Source organism: Girardinichthys multiradiatus, chromosome 14 (genome assembly GCF_021462225.1).
Source record: "Girardinichthys multiradiatus isolate DD_20200921_A chromosome 14, DD_fGirMul_XY1, whole genome shotgun sequence".
NCBI lineage: Eukaryota > Metazoa > Chordata > Actinopteri > Cyprinodontiformes > Goodeidae > Girardinichthys > Girardinichthys multiradiatus.
The window spans coordinates 10,155,655-10,172,597 of record NC_061807.1 but is presented as its reverse complement, the minus strand read 5'-3'; the positions used below and the strand labels follow the sequence as shown (position 1 = coordinate 10,172,597).

The window sequence follows — 16,943 nt, the reverse complement described above, 5'->3', positions numbered from 1 at the left end:
CACCAACATTCAAAAGTGACAAAAACATCAGCCAGAAAGCAAAGGTACTGAGAAGTGGTCTGTGGTCCCCATCTGCAGAACCACTCCTTTATTGAGTGTGTCTTGCTAATCACCAAAGATTTCCCCCTGTTGTCTATTTCATTTGAACAACATCATGTGAAACTGATTGTCAATCAGTGTTGCTTCCGAAGTGGACAGTTTGATTTCACAGAAGTTTGATTTACTTGGAGTTATATTGTGTTGTTTAAGTGTTCCCTTTATTTTTTTCAGCAGTATATATATATATATATATATATATATATATATATATATCTATATATATATGTATACACACACCACAAGTATAATATTATAGATGTGATTAATGTTTGAGGGGTATAACTAATTGTCATATTTTGTGAGCACCATCTTCTAATTCTGCATATTTCTGATTAGTGATGTGGTCCAGCCAGCCCTTTAAACTTGATGGATGAAAGAGGCATCACAAACATCTGCAGACCACCTGTGTGATGCTTCGCTCATCATCCAGAAAGACAAACCAAAGGTCTCAGTTGCAGCATCCATCCAAGTCTCTGACCCTTGCAAGAGATTTAGCCACACCGCCAGACTTTCTGTTCAGAAAGACATCTGCCTCTTTGTTCTGTTGAAGAGGTTTTTCCAGGAACCGGTCACTCAGGTTGATCCTTTTGTCGCTGTTGTAAATATTTGTACATAGTTTTATTTTATGCCTTTTGTCTTGTAATCTTGATCAGTTTGAATGTTGTTTTTTTCCACATTCTGTTTAAAATCCTATTTGTAATTTTCAAAATAAACTTTGTGTTTAGAAATTTAAATGAAGTTGACGTATTGTTAGGTGGAAATAAAATACATTGGTGACAAAAACAATATTTAAATTTATTAGAACAGCTTAAAACTTTAAGAAACTATCTGAACAAAATATTTATTTATTTCTTATATAGCACCTTATTTCAGTACCATTCTTTCTAAGATGGAAAACAGTCTGTCCATTCTCTGTGCCCTCATGTCCTCCCTGATCAACTCCATCATCTCTGTCCCTCTTTCTTTTCTGACTCCTTCCTGCTGGCTCACTGTCTTCCTTCTCCATCTGGTTGCCCACCGCTTCCGCTTGGCCCTGGAGTGTTGTTTGAAGATAGGATGTTGTTTTACTGTCAAAACCTGTCCACTGTGTTTTCTCAAATTTCACAGACGCTGAAGGCTGCATTACCAGAAACAGCCACTTCCACCGTCCAGTCCTTTATTCCTGGCAACTGGATTCTGGTCAGAGAATTTAGGAGAAAACACAGGAAGTCCAGGGCTGGAATGGCCCATATCAGATCCTACTAGACATCCAGGAAAGCTGCAGGAAAGCTCTAGCTCCTCCAGCTTCATCTGGCTTCCAGGACAAGTCATCTTCTAACTGGATCATCCACGGCCTGAAAGGTTTGAGGACAGCGGACCACCACAAGACAAAGAACTGTAAGCTGAGCAATGGCGAGTGATTGAACAGGTGGTTGAAGAACACTGTTCTTACAAGGACACAATAATCCCTTGGGCAGTGCCACGTTATTTCAGAATCTACTTAAGGCCATCGCATTGCCTGAAAGTTAGAAATCATAAGGTCATTTGCCTCACTGCACACACACCACAGTGAGAGACACATAGAAAACATAAAGGGAAGACCTCTACACATTTGCACATTACCTTTCTCTGGATGATGGACTGGTGACGTCTGCAACAGAGAGACAGTCAAATATGCGCCATGATGCTTATTCTCCTTAATTTCTTAATATTTGGTGGCTACTAGGGGCTCCTTTGCCTGGAGAGCAAGGGTCAGCCAAATTCTTTCCTCCCACTTTGACAGCGAGACTGACTCTCAGGAGGAAATCTCAGATGCTTTTATCTAACTTTTATGTTTATTGCTTGATATTTATCATTATGGTATTATTACAAGTTTGAATGTGTTCATTTTCCACCGTTGTTTAGTTGGATTATGGAAGCCTAACGTCCAGCAGGTTAGAGTTCCTGTTTCTAAATATATTTCTAGAGGAGCTTCCTACGACCGCCCACCTGTACCAGACTGGTAACAGGGCAGCTTGAAGCCACTCAGGAGAGACAGCAGGATTTTTTGTTTTTTTGTTTTTTAAGTTGTTTATAATTTGTTTTCTTTGAAAAAAAAACTGTTTGCTTTCAGTACCAGAAGAAAGGGCATTCCACTTCAAGGTCACGATGCAGCTATATGGAAGATGGTCTGTTCTGATGCTAATGATTGGTATTGCAAATATTTTTATAACTCTTGTGTTCATTTTGGGAAAGGTACAGCAAAGACAATGTGTGGTTAATCTGACTAATAATACTCATCAGCGGATTCGAAGAGAAATTCATCACTTTTCTGACTACTATGATCATACCGATAATGTTTGGTGGCAAATGATGCATCAAAACTGTGAGGAATTGTAGTGTAAGGGAAAGCAGAAATGCTTGTAGATTTTCTAGTGAGATTAATTTAACGTGTGCGTCTACGGGAACTCTTTATAGATTTCGGGGTAATAGAAATCCGATTAAAGATCCAGATATTTGTATTACACAGGAGGAAAGTACACCTTATTTCCTTGGGAAGACAGTAGGTTGCGAAGCTATTATATCTGTTTTATGTGCTTTAATCAACAGACATAAATTTGAGTCATGTCCTATCAAAACTGATCCTTATACTATTTCAGAATCTTTGGCTCCAGATCCCTTTGTGTTAACTCTTAATCTTACAGCCTTACCGGATGGAGGTTAGTTGTTTGGCTGGGCAGGTAAATTAACCAGGGTTTTTGTTCCTTTTCCTAGTAGAGATGGGTACTCATGTCCTCAGAACATGGGTTGGATGTGTGGAAATAGATCATATCTGTATCTGCCTGCTAATTGGTCTGGAGTATGTTATCTAGCTCGCTTACTACCTATAGTCACGACTTATACTTCAATCAGCCTAAGCTATTAGAACGATGAGTTAGCAAACTAGAATGGCTTTGGATTATCTGTTAGCTGAGAGGGGTGATGGTTTTGAAGAATGTTCCTTTAGTTGTGATTATCTTGTAATCAGAAGAAAGGAGTGTGATGGAAATTCTTGCAGTAAGCATTCCACAGTGTATGACCTTTGGTTTACCTCACTCCACTGAACATCTGTGTTAGAGGAGGAAGCTGTAAAAGCCATTATCAGAAGTTTAATAGTTAAGGCCATTTGTTAGGGTGATGCCTCGGGGAGAGTAGATGGTTGTTCCTAGGTAACCTTCTCACCTCTGAACCCGAGAAGGGTCTAGGGTCGTAAAACACAGACTCTTTGAAGTTGAGATAACACTGTCATGTTCTGGTATAAATACTGTGTGTAAATGTTGATCGGGGCTCTGTTTCACTGACTAACCTCAGTGTCAGGGTCTTCAAACGCTGAATGCCTTTGAATAAAACTTATAAAGACAAAGTCCGGATTTTTTCTTGTTATGAGTCAACTTCTACCCACTTTGATAAGAAAAGTCCACAACAGTGTCCTCAGGGATGGAGGCAATCAGGACAGGAGGTGTTGTGGAAGACCTTGGTCCCAACACCTCATCCATAAGGACAAACCAGGGCCAAGTAGCAGCAGTGGGCTTTTCACTGACTCCCTCTCCTGACCCTGGATACTTACAATCCTAAAGTTAGAAGGAAGAAAAAGAGTTGACTAAACAGAGAAACCAACAAGACTTTTAGAAATATTTTTTTTTATTTGTGTGTGACATGAGAAGTTCTGAACAAACTTTATATTTCTTTTTCATATTGTCCCACTTTTGTTTGGCCTGCAAGGGGTGACCTTCCCCTGTTGGACCATCTTCTCCAGAATTGTTCTAAACAAGCAAAAGGAAAGAGGGAAAACCAAAAGAAGTATGTTAATCACTGGATGGATATTTATGAAAGTTAGAAAGATAGGAGTTTTTGAAACTGGACAGAAACTGACTGCAAAGAATGTTGTTATTGTACCTCCAAGCCACGGTGGCTGAGTTTTTAGCTCCAGTAAAAAGGTGGTGGTTCTCACCCCTGAGCTTAATAAACTGGCCCGTCTGCTCCTTTGTCCCTAAACAATAAAAACAACAACAAAAAAACATCTTGCTTAATATCAGTGTAAAAAAAGCCTTTTTTAATTTTACATTTGTCTTAATTTGCAGAACATATTAAAATATTTCTATGCAAATGCCTAAAACAAGCTCTTTCAAACTTTTCACTTCTTTACTGAGATTTGCTTGCATTTGAAAGTGTATTTCTCTTCAGCTGTACCTGGAATCACAAATTATAATGCAAGCTGAATTATAAATATACTTTTAAAAACACATATAAGCACATTTCTTCATCAAACATTTATATTTAAAAGCTTATTTATTCTCAATCACACTATCCAGAGATACGGTAAGATTACATAAAATTGTCCATTTATTCAGGTTAACTTTAATATCACCTGTAATGTCAAATCAACTTACATGAACAAATGACACAATACATTAAAATAATACTAACATAAACTGTTAGAAATCACTTGTGTTTAACGTTCACTGTGATGACTGGCAGCAGGAGCTCAGTGCCGATAGTCCGGCCAGATCTGTACTGGGTCTAGCTCGCCCCACCGCCGGTAGAGCTAGCGAAGCAAACCGGCAGTTACTACGGTGGGAGCGGAAAACTTCGAACACGTCGGAGCACGTTTGAAATTAAGCGATGTCTTGATAAATCAAGCAGATTTTTCACGTCTACACAGTTATATTCCCGCATTAAAACATTGTAAAAGTTCATTTGTGTCACAGAAAGTGTAATTTTTCACAGTTTACTCACAGCTTTTGCCACTGTGGTCCGCCATGGCTTCCCCTGTTTGACCAAACCACTTCGACCCGCAATGAATTATGGGAAAAGATGGACCGCAAAGGATACTCACAAGTCATCCTTCAAATCAGGCAAAAGAAGGACACATTTGTCGGCAGCATCTGACAGACCTTATGCGCCGCGCTGTGATGTAATCAGCCCACAAGTACGCACTTGGAAGGATCCAGCCCCTGAATTGGGACACACCCTCGGCCAGCACATGAACCCGCCTCCTTCCTGAATATTGACCAATAGGAGAGGAGCTGGAGAGAAGAAGGCAGCCCTCCTCATTTGCATAATGAAGCAGAAATGCATACGGTAAAGGAAAAAGAGAGATGAGGAAATGTCAAAAGAACAAAGGCATGTGTAAGGAAAAGGAAAAACAATATATATATTTCTGCTTTTATTTTTAATTTTGTCAGGATCGGTCCTCCATACCGGTTTAGACTATTGACATTTTCTGATGATTCAGCGCTGCAATCCAGGAGACCTTTGTTCTGTCATCGCCGCTCCTTGTACAATTTCACCCTAAGCTTCTGCAAGACAAGTTACACATTCCTATCCCCACACTCACACAGCCTCCTTTATGTGGTTAATGATACCTTAACTAAAACAAATTATACTCTGGCAGAAAACATCTGCAGTTCCTCCAAGACAACTTTCGCCACCCTTTGCCTGCACACTGTCATCTGATAAACTTGCTGTCCAGCTTCAGTAACATTTTGCTTTTCTGTCCCATGTAATTGTGCAGCTGGGCTAGAAAACAAATAACCCTAAACTTCAAGCAACGATGTCATATTGTTTTTAAGTTAAAGCAAGGCCTTAAAATTATACTAAGAATAATATTCATTTTAATAAAAGTAACCTTATTTAAAACGTATCCACAGCAAATATGTGATCATCATTTAATATATGCTAAGTGTTAAAACCCACTTAATGTATTACATCAAATATCTAATGGATAGCAAATGTTTATTTCCCACAGTTTTTTTTTTTTTTACCTGGAGGTGTAGATTAAAAAATAAAGTAACAATCAGTTTGTATTTTTACCATACCAGAGGTCACTGGGAAGCGGACCGAGATCACCTCAAAAAGTGGGTCCACATTGAGTTCGCTTGAGTGTATTCACACTTGCACAACAGGTCCAGGTTAACAGGGAAACGTACTCTGGTCCGTTGCTGGTGTGAACACACCCTAAATTATTTGCAAACAAATTGACGGTTTCGATAGCTGACCAGGGGTGGAAACTGTTGTGGAAAACTTTGGTTCCTTTTTATAAGAGCCCTCGTCATAACCTGGTACTCTGCATGACCTAAAATAGTAATCACCCCCTCTCCCTGTCATTTAATCTTATGGCCTATTTTATAGTCAGGGCCAGAGCAATGATCTGCAGGTGGCAATGTTTCTCCCAGGGTGGGTTCCTGGGATGAAGAGTCGCAGATATGCATGCCACTGTATCGGCACTTCAGTTTGAAGAATTACTATTGATTGTGCTACTTTCCTTCAGGAGGAGGCCTTTGCTTCACATGAATTATATTGTATTTGTCATAGAATAATGCTCTTTGATTGTCTATTTAGAGCGGTTTCAGCGGGGCGCTTTAATACAAGTCTTATTGCTGTAAACTGCTCTCCCATGCGCATGGTAACCAACTTGAGTGACAATCACTGGTATCATCCCTTGGTAAATACATTTTTTTCCAAAACAAAACATACTGTGTTTGATCAACATATCTAGATTCAGTCCAAGGAACTGATCCAAAGCAGTTTTTCTGTCTGTAGGTAAGACTGGTACAAAATCCTGACTTGTGGAGACCATTTTCAATGTTCTTGTCTCATTTTCACAAAGTTAAATCCAAATGTTACAGTGAGGCATTGTTTATTTAATACTCCCACAGAGAGGGTGATTGGCTGCAATCTCCATTCTCTTCAGGAACTGCATGCCTCCAGGACTCGGAGGTGAGCAGGAAAGGTTACAGCTGACCCCTCCCACCCTGGACACAAACTTTTTCAGAGTCTCCCCTCTGGCAGGAGGCTGCGGTCCATCAAGACCAAAACCTCTCACCACAAAAACAGCTTCTTCCCCGTTTGCAGCTAGCCTAATCAAGGCCCTGGTCCCCCACTGACACTTTCCCCTTGCAAATAATACTAATATCTCAGCACATGTAAACTCTATTTAATTTTATACTGTTGTTATTGTATATTTTTGAATATTTTCCGTGGTGCTCTTTCTCTACAAAAAGTTGCACTGTTTTTTTTCTATTCTCATAACATTCCTAAACAACTTGTTTTTGTTTTAATTATATATTTCCAAATTTATTTATGTCATCTGTATGTCTGTCTATGTGTAGCACCTTACCAGCAAAGCAAATTCCTTGTACGTTTGAAACACTACTTGGCAATAAAGTTTTTCTGATTCTGATTCTACCTGGTCATTTAAAGATCACATAAGACATGTGCCAAGTCTGCGTGGAAGCTGTACTCTCTTGCTGTGGCGACCCTGAATAAGAGAGAAGCTGAAAAACTCCTCCTCCACAGTGTATAAAATAAAGGTAACAAAAAGAAGAAATTCAGTCAAATAATAATCACAGAAGTTTACAAACAAACCTTCAAAAGCCCACAACTTGTTGACAGATTAGTGTGTTCATCATGACAGAGTGGCCCAAACATGGTTAAAAACAAAGGTTGTCCATATTGTCTCTTGCTCCATGATGGTTTGAAGATGTGGAATCCGTTCCCAATAAGGGTGAACAAATACAGTATGTTATTTTTCTGAAAAAGCTGGTTAACACCTTTGTTTTAAATTGTGTTATTATACCTGTTTGAGTAACAGAATGTCCCCACTTCCTTTTATCATTAGTGAACCTGTGATGCATTATGTAGAGGTCCACAAACAGGGTCCATTTTCTAAGAGAACTAAAGTTGGGGATCTTACCCACCAGAGCGTGGTGCAGACAGTCATCTACTGTAAATAACTGGTGTGAGGCAGGTTTGCTCTGCAGCTTAACCAATCAGATGTTAGGCTCTACTTTTGATGGACCAGAGTTTTTCCATGGTGCTCTGCAGAAGATAAATTATGCAATAAATACATTCATACTGAAATAATAAGGTATTTATGTATTTTTTGACCTCAGAGCGTTTCACATTTATTTCATTATTTATTGATTAAAATATTGACACATTGAAATTGTTTGTGATATGTTTTATTTAATAAATGTATTTAATTTTACGATTTGAAACAGACATTAGTTATATATTGACAACGTCAAAACACTTTTAAAAATAAATGTTAATTTGTTTTTGCAATTTTGCAAACAATAATTAGTCAATGTTAAATACAAGATGTTGAGATAATACTCTAAAGAGTTAAACATTGTCGCCCTCTGGTGGACTTTAAGGTGGACTTGCAATACTTTGAATTGGAAAAAAAAAAGCAAATAAAATCAACTTCCTCATCTCACAATAATAACTTTTGTTAAGCTGATGATACAGTTTTAATTTATTTATTTAAATATGTATTTTATACAGTTTATACGTGTTTATTTATGTCACTTTTCCTTAAAGTACAGTCTGAGTTAATTTGTTCCCCTCTACCAATCACAGCCCTGGTTGGAGATGATGTCGTTCTCCCATGTTACCTTAAACCTGCCATCAGTGACAGTGGAATGGACCATAACCAGTCTAGGACTCAAAGTACGTCCATGTTTACTACGATAGTTGACTACTATATGAAAGTCAAAACACAGGGTATGATTTCTGTCAGCAGCCAACTTACTGTGAAAATCAACAACAGCTTCACTTGCAGACACCAATAGAAGGACACCAACCAGACCACAGAAGCACACCTAGATGTTTCATTGAGATGTTTGAATAGTGATGTCACTCTTGGATATTTCTAAAATATCTTTATAAATACAGAACTATTTATGTTTTAACTTTTCAGTTTACTTGAGCGGCCAGGTCGGGGAGTGTGGAACCTAGTCTGGAGTGGTAGCTCGGTCGGTGTGCTTGTCTGAAGGCAAGTTTATTTATGTAGCACATTTCAGTAACAAGACAATTCAAAGTGCTGTACATAAAAAAAAAGAAAAAGAGACATAATAGGAAAAGTACATTGCAGTGGTATATAGGTAATTGTCCAAGTTGCTCTTTTGCAATAGAGGTTTGATAATTGCTGTTTTTAGGGTCTGCGGGAAAACACCTGACAAAAGGGACGTGTTTATTATTTGCGTTAAATCAGATGTTATTACAGGCAAAGCTTTCTTAAGGAAAGCTGTGGGTAAAACATTGAGACAGCAAGAAGAAGAGCTTAGTTGCTTTACGATTTCTTTTAAGTTTTTGTAATTTATTCTGTGAAATTGGGAACTTTTGTCAAAATCAGTTCTAGTTGGAGACAACTTTGGTACTGGAGTTGATGTGGATGTGCTGACTGCCTCTCTGATCTTTTGGGTTTTTTTCAGTAAAGAATTTAGCAAATTCATTGCAGGCCCTGGTAGAGTGGAGTTCAGATGCTACAGTTACAGGAGGGTTTGTTAACCTGTCGACCGTGGCAAATAATGCACGAGCATTGTTAATGTTTTTGCAGATGATCTCAGAAAGAAAGATTCCCTTGCATTTTTCAGTTGTAGGTTATATCTGTATAGTCTCTCTTTATAGATAATATAGTGAACCTGGAGTCCAGTCTTTCGCCACCTGCGTTCAGATTTTCGACACTCATTTTTTTCACTTCTGACTGGTGGAGCACTTCTCCACGGAGACATTTTCTTCCCAGAAACGATCTTCACATTAATAAAGTAGCTGAATCAATGATGTCCGAGATTTTAGAATGAAAGTTATCTACCAGCTCATCTACAGTGTTACAGGGCAAAGTGAAAGTAGAAGACTAAATCTGGTTAAAGGTTTCAGCATCACCCTCCTTAAAGATGCGTTTTCTTATCATGTCTCTTTGGCAAACTGAGTCATTGCAGATGATGCTTTCAAATTTAACAGAAAAGTGGTCAGATAGAGCAACATCAGTTACAGACACCTTGGAAATGTGAGCAGCATCCTGGTTCTGAACCCCATGCCTAGAGGGGCTTCCAACGACCACCCACCTGTACCAGACTGGTAACAGGGCAGCTTGAAGTGCAGAAGCCACTCAGGAGAGGCAGCAGGATTTTTGTTTATAATTTGTTTTCTCTGGGAAAAAAAAATAGTTTGCTTTCAGTACCAGAAGAAAGGACATTCCACTTCAAGGTCACGATGCAGCTATAAGGAAGATGGTCTGTTCTGATGCTGATGATTGGTATTCCAAGTTTTTTTATTTCTCCTTTGTTTATTTGGGGAAAGGTACAGCAAAGACTATTTGTGACTAATCTGAGTAATTATGCCAATAATACTCCTCAGCTGATTCAAAGAGAGATTAATCACTTTTCTGAATACCATGATCATGCTGATAATGTCTGGTGGCAACTGATGCATCAAACCGTGAGGAAGATAAAAAATGACAGTTGCTATGTTTGTTGTTTGATTTCATGTGCTATTAATGATCAACCATTTTTAGTACCTGTTTCTATTGATATTACTTTCTTTCCAGATAGGCAACATAACCAGCTGGTGGAGGTTATTTCTCCTTGGGTGAGGAATTATACTGTAAGGGAAAGCAAGAATGTTAGTAGATTTTCGAGTGAGACTAATTTAATATGTGCTATTACAGGAACTCTTTATAGATTTTGGGGTAATAGGAATCAATAAAATATCCAGATATAGGTACAGATATTTGTATCGCACAGGAGGAAAACACACCTTATTTCCTTGGAAAGACAGAGGGTTGCAAAACTATTATACCTGTTTCATGTGCTTTAACAGAAACAGACATAAATTTGAGTCATGTCCTATCAGAACTGATCCTTATACCATTTCAGGATCTTCAGCTCCAGAGCCTTTTGTGTTAACTCTTAATCTTACAGCCTTACCGAATGGAAGTACATTGAATGACCAGGCAGGTAAATTAACCAGGTTTTCTTGTTACTTTTCCTAGTAGAGATGGGTACTCATGTCCTAAGAACATGGTTTGGATGTGTGGAAATAGATCATATCTGTATCTGCCTGCTAATTGGTCTGGAGTATTTTATCTAGCTCACTTACTACCTACAGTCACAACTTATAATTCAATCACCCCATTATTAGCAAAAGAGAGCTAGGATTCCATATTGGAAAGGGATTTTGGGTAATATTTTTCCTAGTTATGGTGCTGCTAACACCGCCCATAGGATTAATGAGTTGTCAGTTGAGTTAGAAAATCTTACTGCTTTAACTGAGGGAGGTTTCACTGTTCTGACTATGGAGCAGCTGGCTATAAAAACTATGAGTTTGCAAAATAGAATGGTTTTGGATTGAGAGGGTTGGTGTTTGTCATTTAATTGGGGAACAATGTTGCAATTTTATTTCTGGTGTCTAACAACATGATAAATATCCATGATAAATTACAGGAGTTGCTGACAACTCAACAGAAAGAAAATATGGGTCCCTCTTGAAATCCTTGGTCCTGGTTTATTATTGGTGGTTGGACATCCTGGTTAATAAAGATTGGAGCAATTCTTTATTTTTCTTTTTGATTTTGATGTTTCTTTCATGTTGCATTATTCCAATGGTTAAAGGAATGATAATGAGACTGATTAATGTTTCCATGCTGAAAGTTGATATGGATGTAGAGTTCATTTCTGTTTGTAATGACTATGGTGATTCTGCATTTGAGATAACAGATGGTATGGATGAGGATGGATTTTATATTGCCTAAGATGCTATAATGATGTAATAACTCTAAACTGTTTGGGGAGTTAATACTGATGTTCAGCATTAACTCAGAGATTTGGAGATTTATTCTGTTAAAGTGTTGTTATCCTTATTATTTCAGCCTTTGTTTTGCTAGTAATTTGAGAAAATTAGATCCTAGAGAAAAGACCACGGGAATAACACATGTATTTGTTGTATATTCTTTTTTTAGTTTTACTTTTATTATAATCTTGGGTGATGGTTTTGTAGAATTTTCCTTTAGTTATGTGATATCTTGTAATCAGAAGAAAGGAGTGTTGTGGAAAATTATTTTAATGCTCTGACCTTCTCTTTACCTCTCTCACCTATGACCTCTGTGTTTTGTTACTTAGAGGAGATGGGCTCTAAATTCATTATCAGGAGAGTTTTATGGTTAACAGTCCCTGAAGTGTTGTATCTCAAGGGATGGTAGATGGGTCCCCTCATAAATAACTTTGTTACCTCTGACCCGGGGAGGGTCTGGGTGCCATATTTCAAAACTCTTTTAAGTTGAGATAACATCCACAGACTGGTATAAATACTGTTTGTAAATTTTGTTCGGGGCTCTGTTTCACTGACTTGTTCAGTGACAGGGTCTTCAAACACTGTATGCCTTTGAATAAACTTATAAAGACAAAGTCCGGTCTTTCTCTTGTTAATGAGTTGTCTTCTCTCCCACTTTAATAGGAAAAATCCACAACAGATGATTCGTGCTTTATGACATGGCACGTTATCCTGCTAGAAGTAACCATCAGAAGATGGGTACACTGTGGTCATAAAGGGATGGGCATGGTCAGCAACAATACTCAGGTAGGCTGTGGCGTTGACACGATGGTCAATTGGTACTAAGGGGCCCAAAGAGTGCCAAGAAAATATCCCCCACACCATTACACCACCAGCCTGAACTGTTGATACAAGGTAGGATGGATCCATGCTTTCATGTTGTTGATGCTAAATTCTGACCCTACCATCTGAATGTCACAGCAGAAATTGAGACTCATCAGACCAGGTAACATTTTTCCAATCTTCTATTGTCCAATTTTGGTGAGCCTGTGCGAATTTTAGCCTCAGTTTCCTGTTCTTAGCTGACAGGAGTGGCCCCCAGTTTGGTCTTCTGCTGCTGTAGCCCATCCACCTCAAGGTTCAACGTGTTGTGTGTTCAGAGATGCTCTTCTGCATGCCTTGGTTTAACGAGTGGTTATTTGAGTTACTGTTGCCTTTCTATCAGCTTGAACCAGTCTGGCCATTCTCCTTTGACCTCTGGCATCAACAAGGAATTTGCGCCCACAGAACTGCTGCTCACTGGATATTTTCTCTTTTTCGGACCATCCTCTGTTAACCTTAGGGATGATTGTACGTGAAAATCCCAGTAGATTAGCAGTTTCTGAAATACTCAGACCAGCCCATCTGGCACCAACAACCATGCCACGTTCAAATTCACTTAAATCAACTTTCTTCCCCATTTTGATGCTCGGTTTGAACTGCAGCAGATCATCTTGACCATGTCTACATGCCTAAATGCATTGAGTTGCTGCCATGAGATTGGCTGATAGAAATTTGCGTTTAAGAACAGTTGGACAGGTGTACCTAATAAAGTGGCCGGTGAGTGTCTATACGGAGTTATTGTATCTCAGTAAAAGGAATCTCTTTGCCTGTAATCAAAGGACTGGAGTAACAGTGGTTACATTACCATCACCCTAAACTTCAGCTCTCTGCCCAGATTCTCTGTTGAATTCAACTCAAGCATACTGATTTTAAAAAATAAAATGAAACACTCACTCTCCATCTAGTTTCAGTGATTTACAGTTTTATTTATGCAAAGCCAAAGAATAGCAGAAAACCACTCTATTGATTATTGTTTTAGCTCAATGAATAAGTTCTGTTTAAAGTTAGAAAACAGCTAAATGTTATTTGTCTCTTCATTTCTTAAATTGGATTAAAGAGAGAAATTGTGTTAAAAGCAGAAGAAGCCTTGGGTGATTCGGCAGATGACAGACATGCAGACAAACACAAACACACTTGCTCCACTATTTCTGTTTTTTCATGCCTCTTTCTGAACTCTGGAGTAATATCAGATTTTCTTGGCGCAGACAAAAGGCCGATTAGCAGTACACCACACATCATCCCAACAATTGAGATCTGTCAGCAGCATAAAAAACACACAGAAACACGTGTTAAAAACTGAAAAAAATTGATTCACAAAATTATAAAACAACTACTCATGTATTACTATCAGTACTAAAGTATTCTTTCAAGGTTTCCTACCCTTGAAACAACTAAAGAAATCCAAACATTATTTACCTCCATACGTGTTCCAAAAATGAATTAACATCAATCAATTTGTACTGATTAATTTTACCTCTTGGGCATCCGATCCTCCCAACCACACTTGTTTATTGTGTAAGTTAACTGCCTTTATCACTCCCTGAATGTGGTGGTACTCCTCAAAGCTATGCACCGAGGCAAGGGTTGCCTGCATGGACAAGCAGGTTCTCTGCAGTGGAGACAAATGGAGAATTGATGATTCAAAACACCAGCAGAGCACTTTTTCTAAATTTATACAAAATGAGCGACAAATTTACCTCAGCTCTGGCCCAAGTTATGGGGGTAGAAAAGTAGCGGTAGCATCGATATTTGAACTGAGACCATCCATAAGGACACGATTTATGTCTCTTGACCAGGTCCGTTGCTGCTGACCACAAACATAATTTACACTTTACATATAGCATTATCCGTTTGTCAGTTTGTGTGTCCTTAATTCTATTTACATAATTTCTCATGAAACTCAACAACACCAATGATTAAAAAAATAATGACAAACACATGCTGTCAGCATATTATAATAAATATCTACAAAAGTTCCTCCAAAAGAGTTGGAAATTATAAAAGGAAAAGTAATAAAGCAGGTTACACTGTGATGAAATGGTATAGCATTTACTTGATAACACTGAATTTAAAAAAAACAAATTGTGAAACATATTTCTGAATCAAAGACCAAAAATGATGCTATTTGTAATGCATGTCAACACAAAAAAAATCCTTTATGGATTTTAGTTTTTTTATCTTTATGAAAGTAGTTTTTCATGTTATAGATGTTTTGTCATACCTGCTTGTGTTTTGAGTTCTTGAGTTTGTGTTTTTGTTAAATTACCTGGTCTAGTCTATTGGTTTGTCTCCCTGCACCCCTATCCTACACCTGTTCTGTGTTTTCCACTGATTGTCTGGTCACCTTTGTCATTGGTTCCCCCTGTTGTTCTGTTATGTATTTAAGCCTGTTTGTTTCCTTTGTTCCCTGCTGGTTCCTTATGTTATGTGTATGTGCGATCTTGTGCGTTGGCTACCCTGTCTGTGTCCTGCCATGGATAAAGTGTCGCCTTACCCCCAAACGTCGAGCTTCAGGAGTTATTCCCTGCATATTGTTCCACCAAAAACCCACATTATGACACTTTTAGACCATTAGTGTCAAAAGTTTTTGCTACGTGGCCAAAATTGTTCAGCTAAAATACATGTGGGCCACAAAACATCTGCTAAAAATGAAAAAACAAAAAAAATTATTGAATTGTATTAATACTTTTATTTCTTAGCTGCTGAACAACAAACTAAATACTCAACATTTCATTTAAACTATGTAGTATGAGTTTTGTAAAAAAGGGATCCGCAAACTATAAAGAGGATGTGTTTGCTGATTTTAAAAGAAGGCACACAAAGCCCTCAATTCTTTGTGTTTGAATGTTTTCTATAATCCTAATTTGGAAAGCTTTTATGTATTATGAACAACCACAGAGAACACAGAGAACATTTAGGTCACTTTGTGAAAATGCTTTTTTTTTACTAGCCCAGTTTAATAAATGGCATTGGCCAAGTCTGCTTTGAATACGTTTCTGGATGTTTGTGCTCCCATTTACTATGAAATTAGAATAAGTAATTTTAATTAAGAAAACCTAAGTTGGCATTTTGTTAGTAACACATTTCAATGTCCATGTTTTAGTGCTTCTTAAAAATAGAAAAAATACACTTTTCTTCTGTTAAGAAACCTTTCAATTTTTCTTACTTTTAAACCCAGAGTAAATATCAGCAACACAGACATAGAGTTAGAGAATATTTCTTATTTTTTCTTGGTCCTTCTAAAGTTTTCAAATGGAAAATGCATTTTTAAAACCCTATTTTAAAAAGGTACAATTTTTGTTTAGACACAGTGAATAATTTAGGAAACCTGGACTGGACAAACTAATTCATCCCTCATTCAAGATCAGAGTGAAGGCCATTTGAGGAGAACAATATTACAAATGTGAGAAAACATGAACTCACCTTCTGAACGATTTATCACTGAATATAATCAACACATCACACTGAAACATGCTACATAAATGTTCAAATGGAAATAGTTTATCAAAGCTCTTAGTAATGCTGGCACAATAGACATTACAAATAAAAACAATTATGTATTTAATCACGCAGGATCATCTTTTAGAAAATGTTCCCACAATGAGAACTTTGGGGAAATGGGAGCTCACCTTCTGGAAGGGTTTCCTTGGTCTCACTGTGATCCTCAGCAAATGGAAAACCTTCAGATTTGATCATTATAATTAACACAATATGTAACACTGGGGATAGTGAGTAAACTCTATCATTATGAATTCATTCCTTGACTTCTTTAGAGAATGTCATTAGATTCAATGTCAGAAGAACAAGAAACCTTTTAAAACACATTTATGACCTCAGGAATAGTTTCCTTCTTTCTCGGTATCAGAATTTGCTGACTGCATCATCAGCTCTTTCTGATGCTGATTGAAAAAATATATATTTCAGTCCGAATCATGTATGAAGAAACTCACCAGCAGCTCGGCTCAGAGCCATCAAGGCAACAAGTAGAGACGGCAGAGTCAATATCTTCATGGTGGAGATGATACAGATTTACACCCTAAGGCAAGAAAAGCGATATATTAGCAATAATCACACTCAGTGGAAGCAGGAAGGATAATGAGAATAATGTTGGTAGCAAACCTGATGCAGAAAGATCTCCTTGTTCTGTGCCAGCCAGCACCTTTAGCCTTCACAATGGGGTCATAGGATATAAATACAGTTTCTAATCTAACAATCTTTCGCAAAATGAGGAACTAACACAGAAAATAACATAGAAAAAAAGAAAAGGTATTTGGATCGAAATATGCACCATCATTTACCACCAACCAAAAATAATGCCTTATCTTTTGCCCTTGTCATGGTGGTGAGAACTGCAGCAAGAATGACTTTGGCAAAGGAGTTGTGTAATGGTGAAAAGCAAAATATAACTGGTA

The 16,943-nt window shown here is 37.9% G+C and overlaps 2 protein-coding genes across 3 annotated transcripts in view; one reads left to right on the top strand and one right to left on the bottom strand.

The window, feature by feature from the left end:
* The window catches only part of LOC124880824 (gastrula zinc finger protein XlCGF57.1-like), a 219,484-nt gene that overhangs the window by 143,859 nt on the left and 58,682 nt on the right, over positions 1-16,943 (top strand). The window lies entirely within an intron of this gene.
* Positions 13,434-16,713, bottom strand: LOC124880828 (ladderlectin-like). Of its 2 annotated transcripts, none has more exons than XM_047386189.1 (6): positions 16,651-16,713; positions 16,482-16,567; positions 16,161-16,211; positions 14,229-14,338; positions 14,006-14,140; positions 13,434-13,785 (listed from the first exon to the last, which is right to left on the bottom strand). In XM_047386189.1, the coding sequence occupies exons 2-6, from the start codon at positions 16,540-16,542 to the stop codon at positions 13,573-13,575; spliced, it is 570 nt and encodes a 189-aa protein (XP_047242145.1). In that variant the 5' UTR covers positions 16,543-16,567; positions 16,651-16,713; the 3' UTR covers positions 13,434-13,572. The 2 variants fall into 2 exon arrangements, with proteins under 2 accessions (XP_047242145.1, XP_047242146.1); XM_047386190.1 differs by having other exon boundaries at positions 14,229-14,335; positions 16,651-16,712.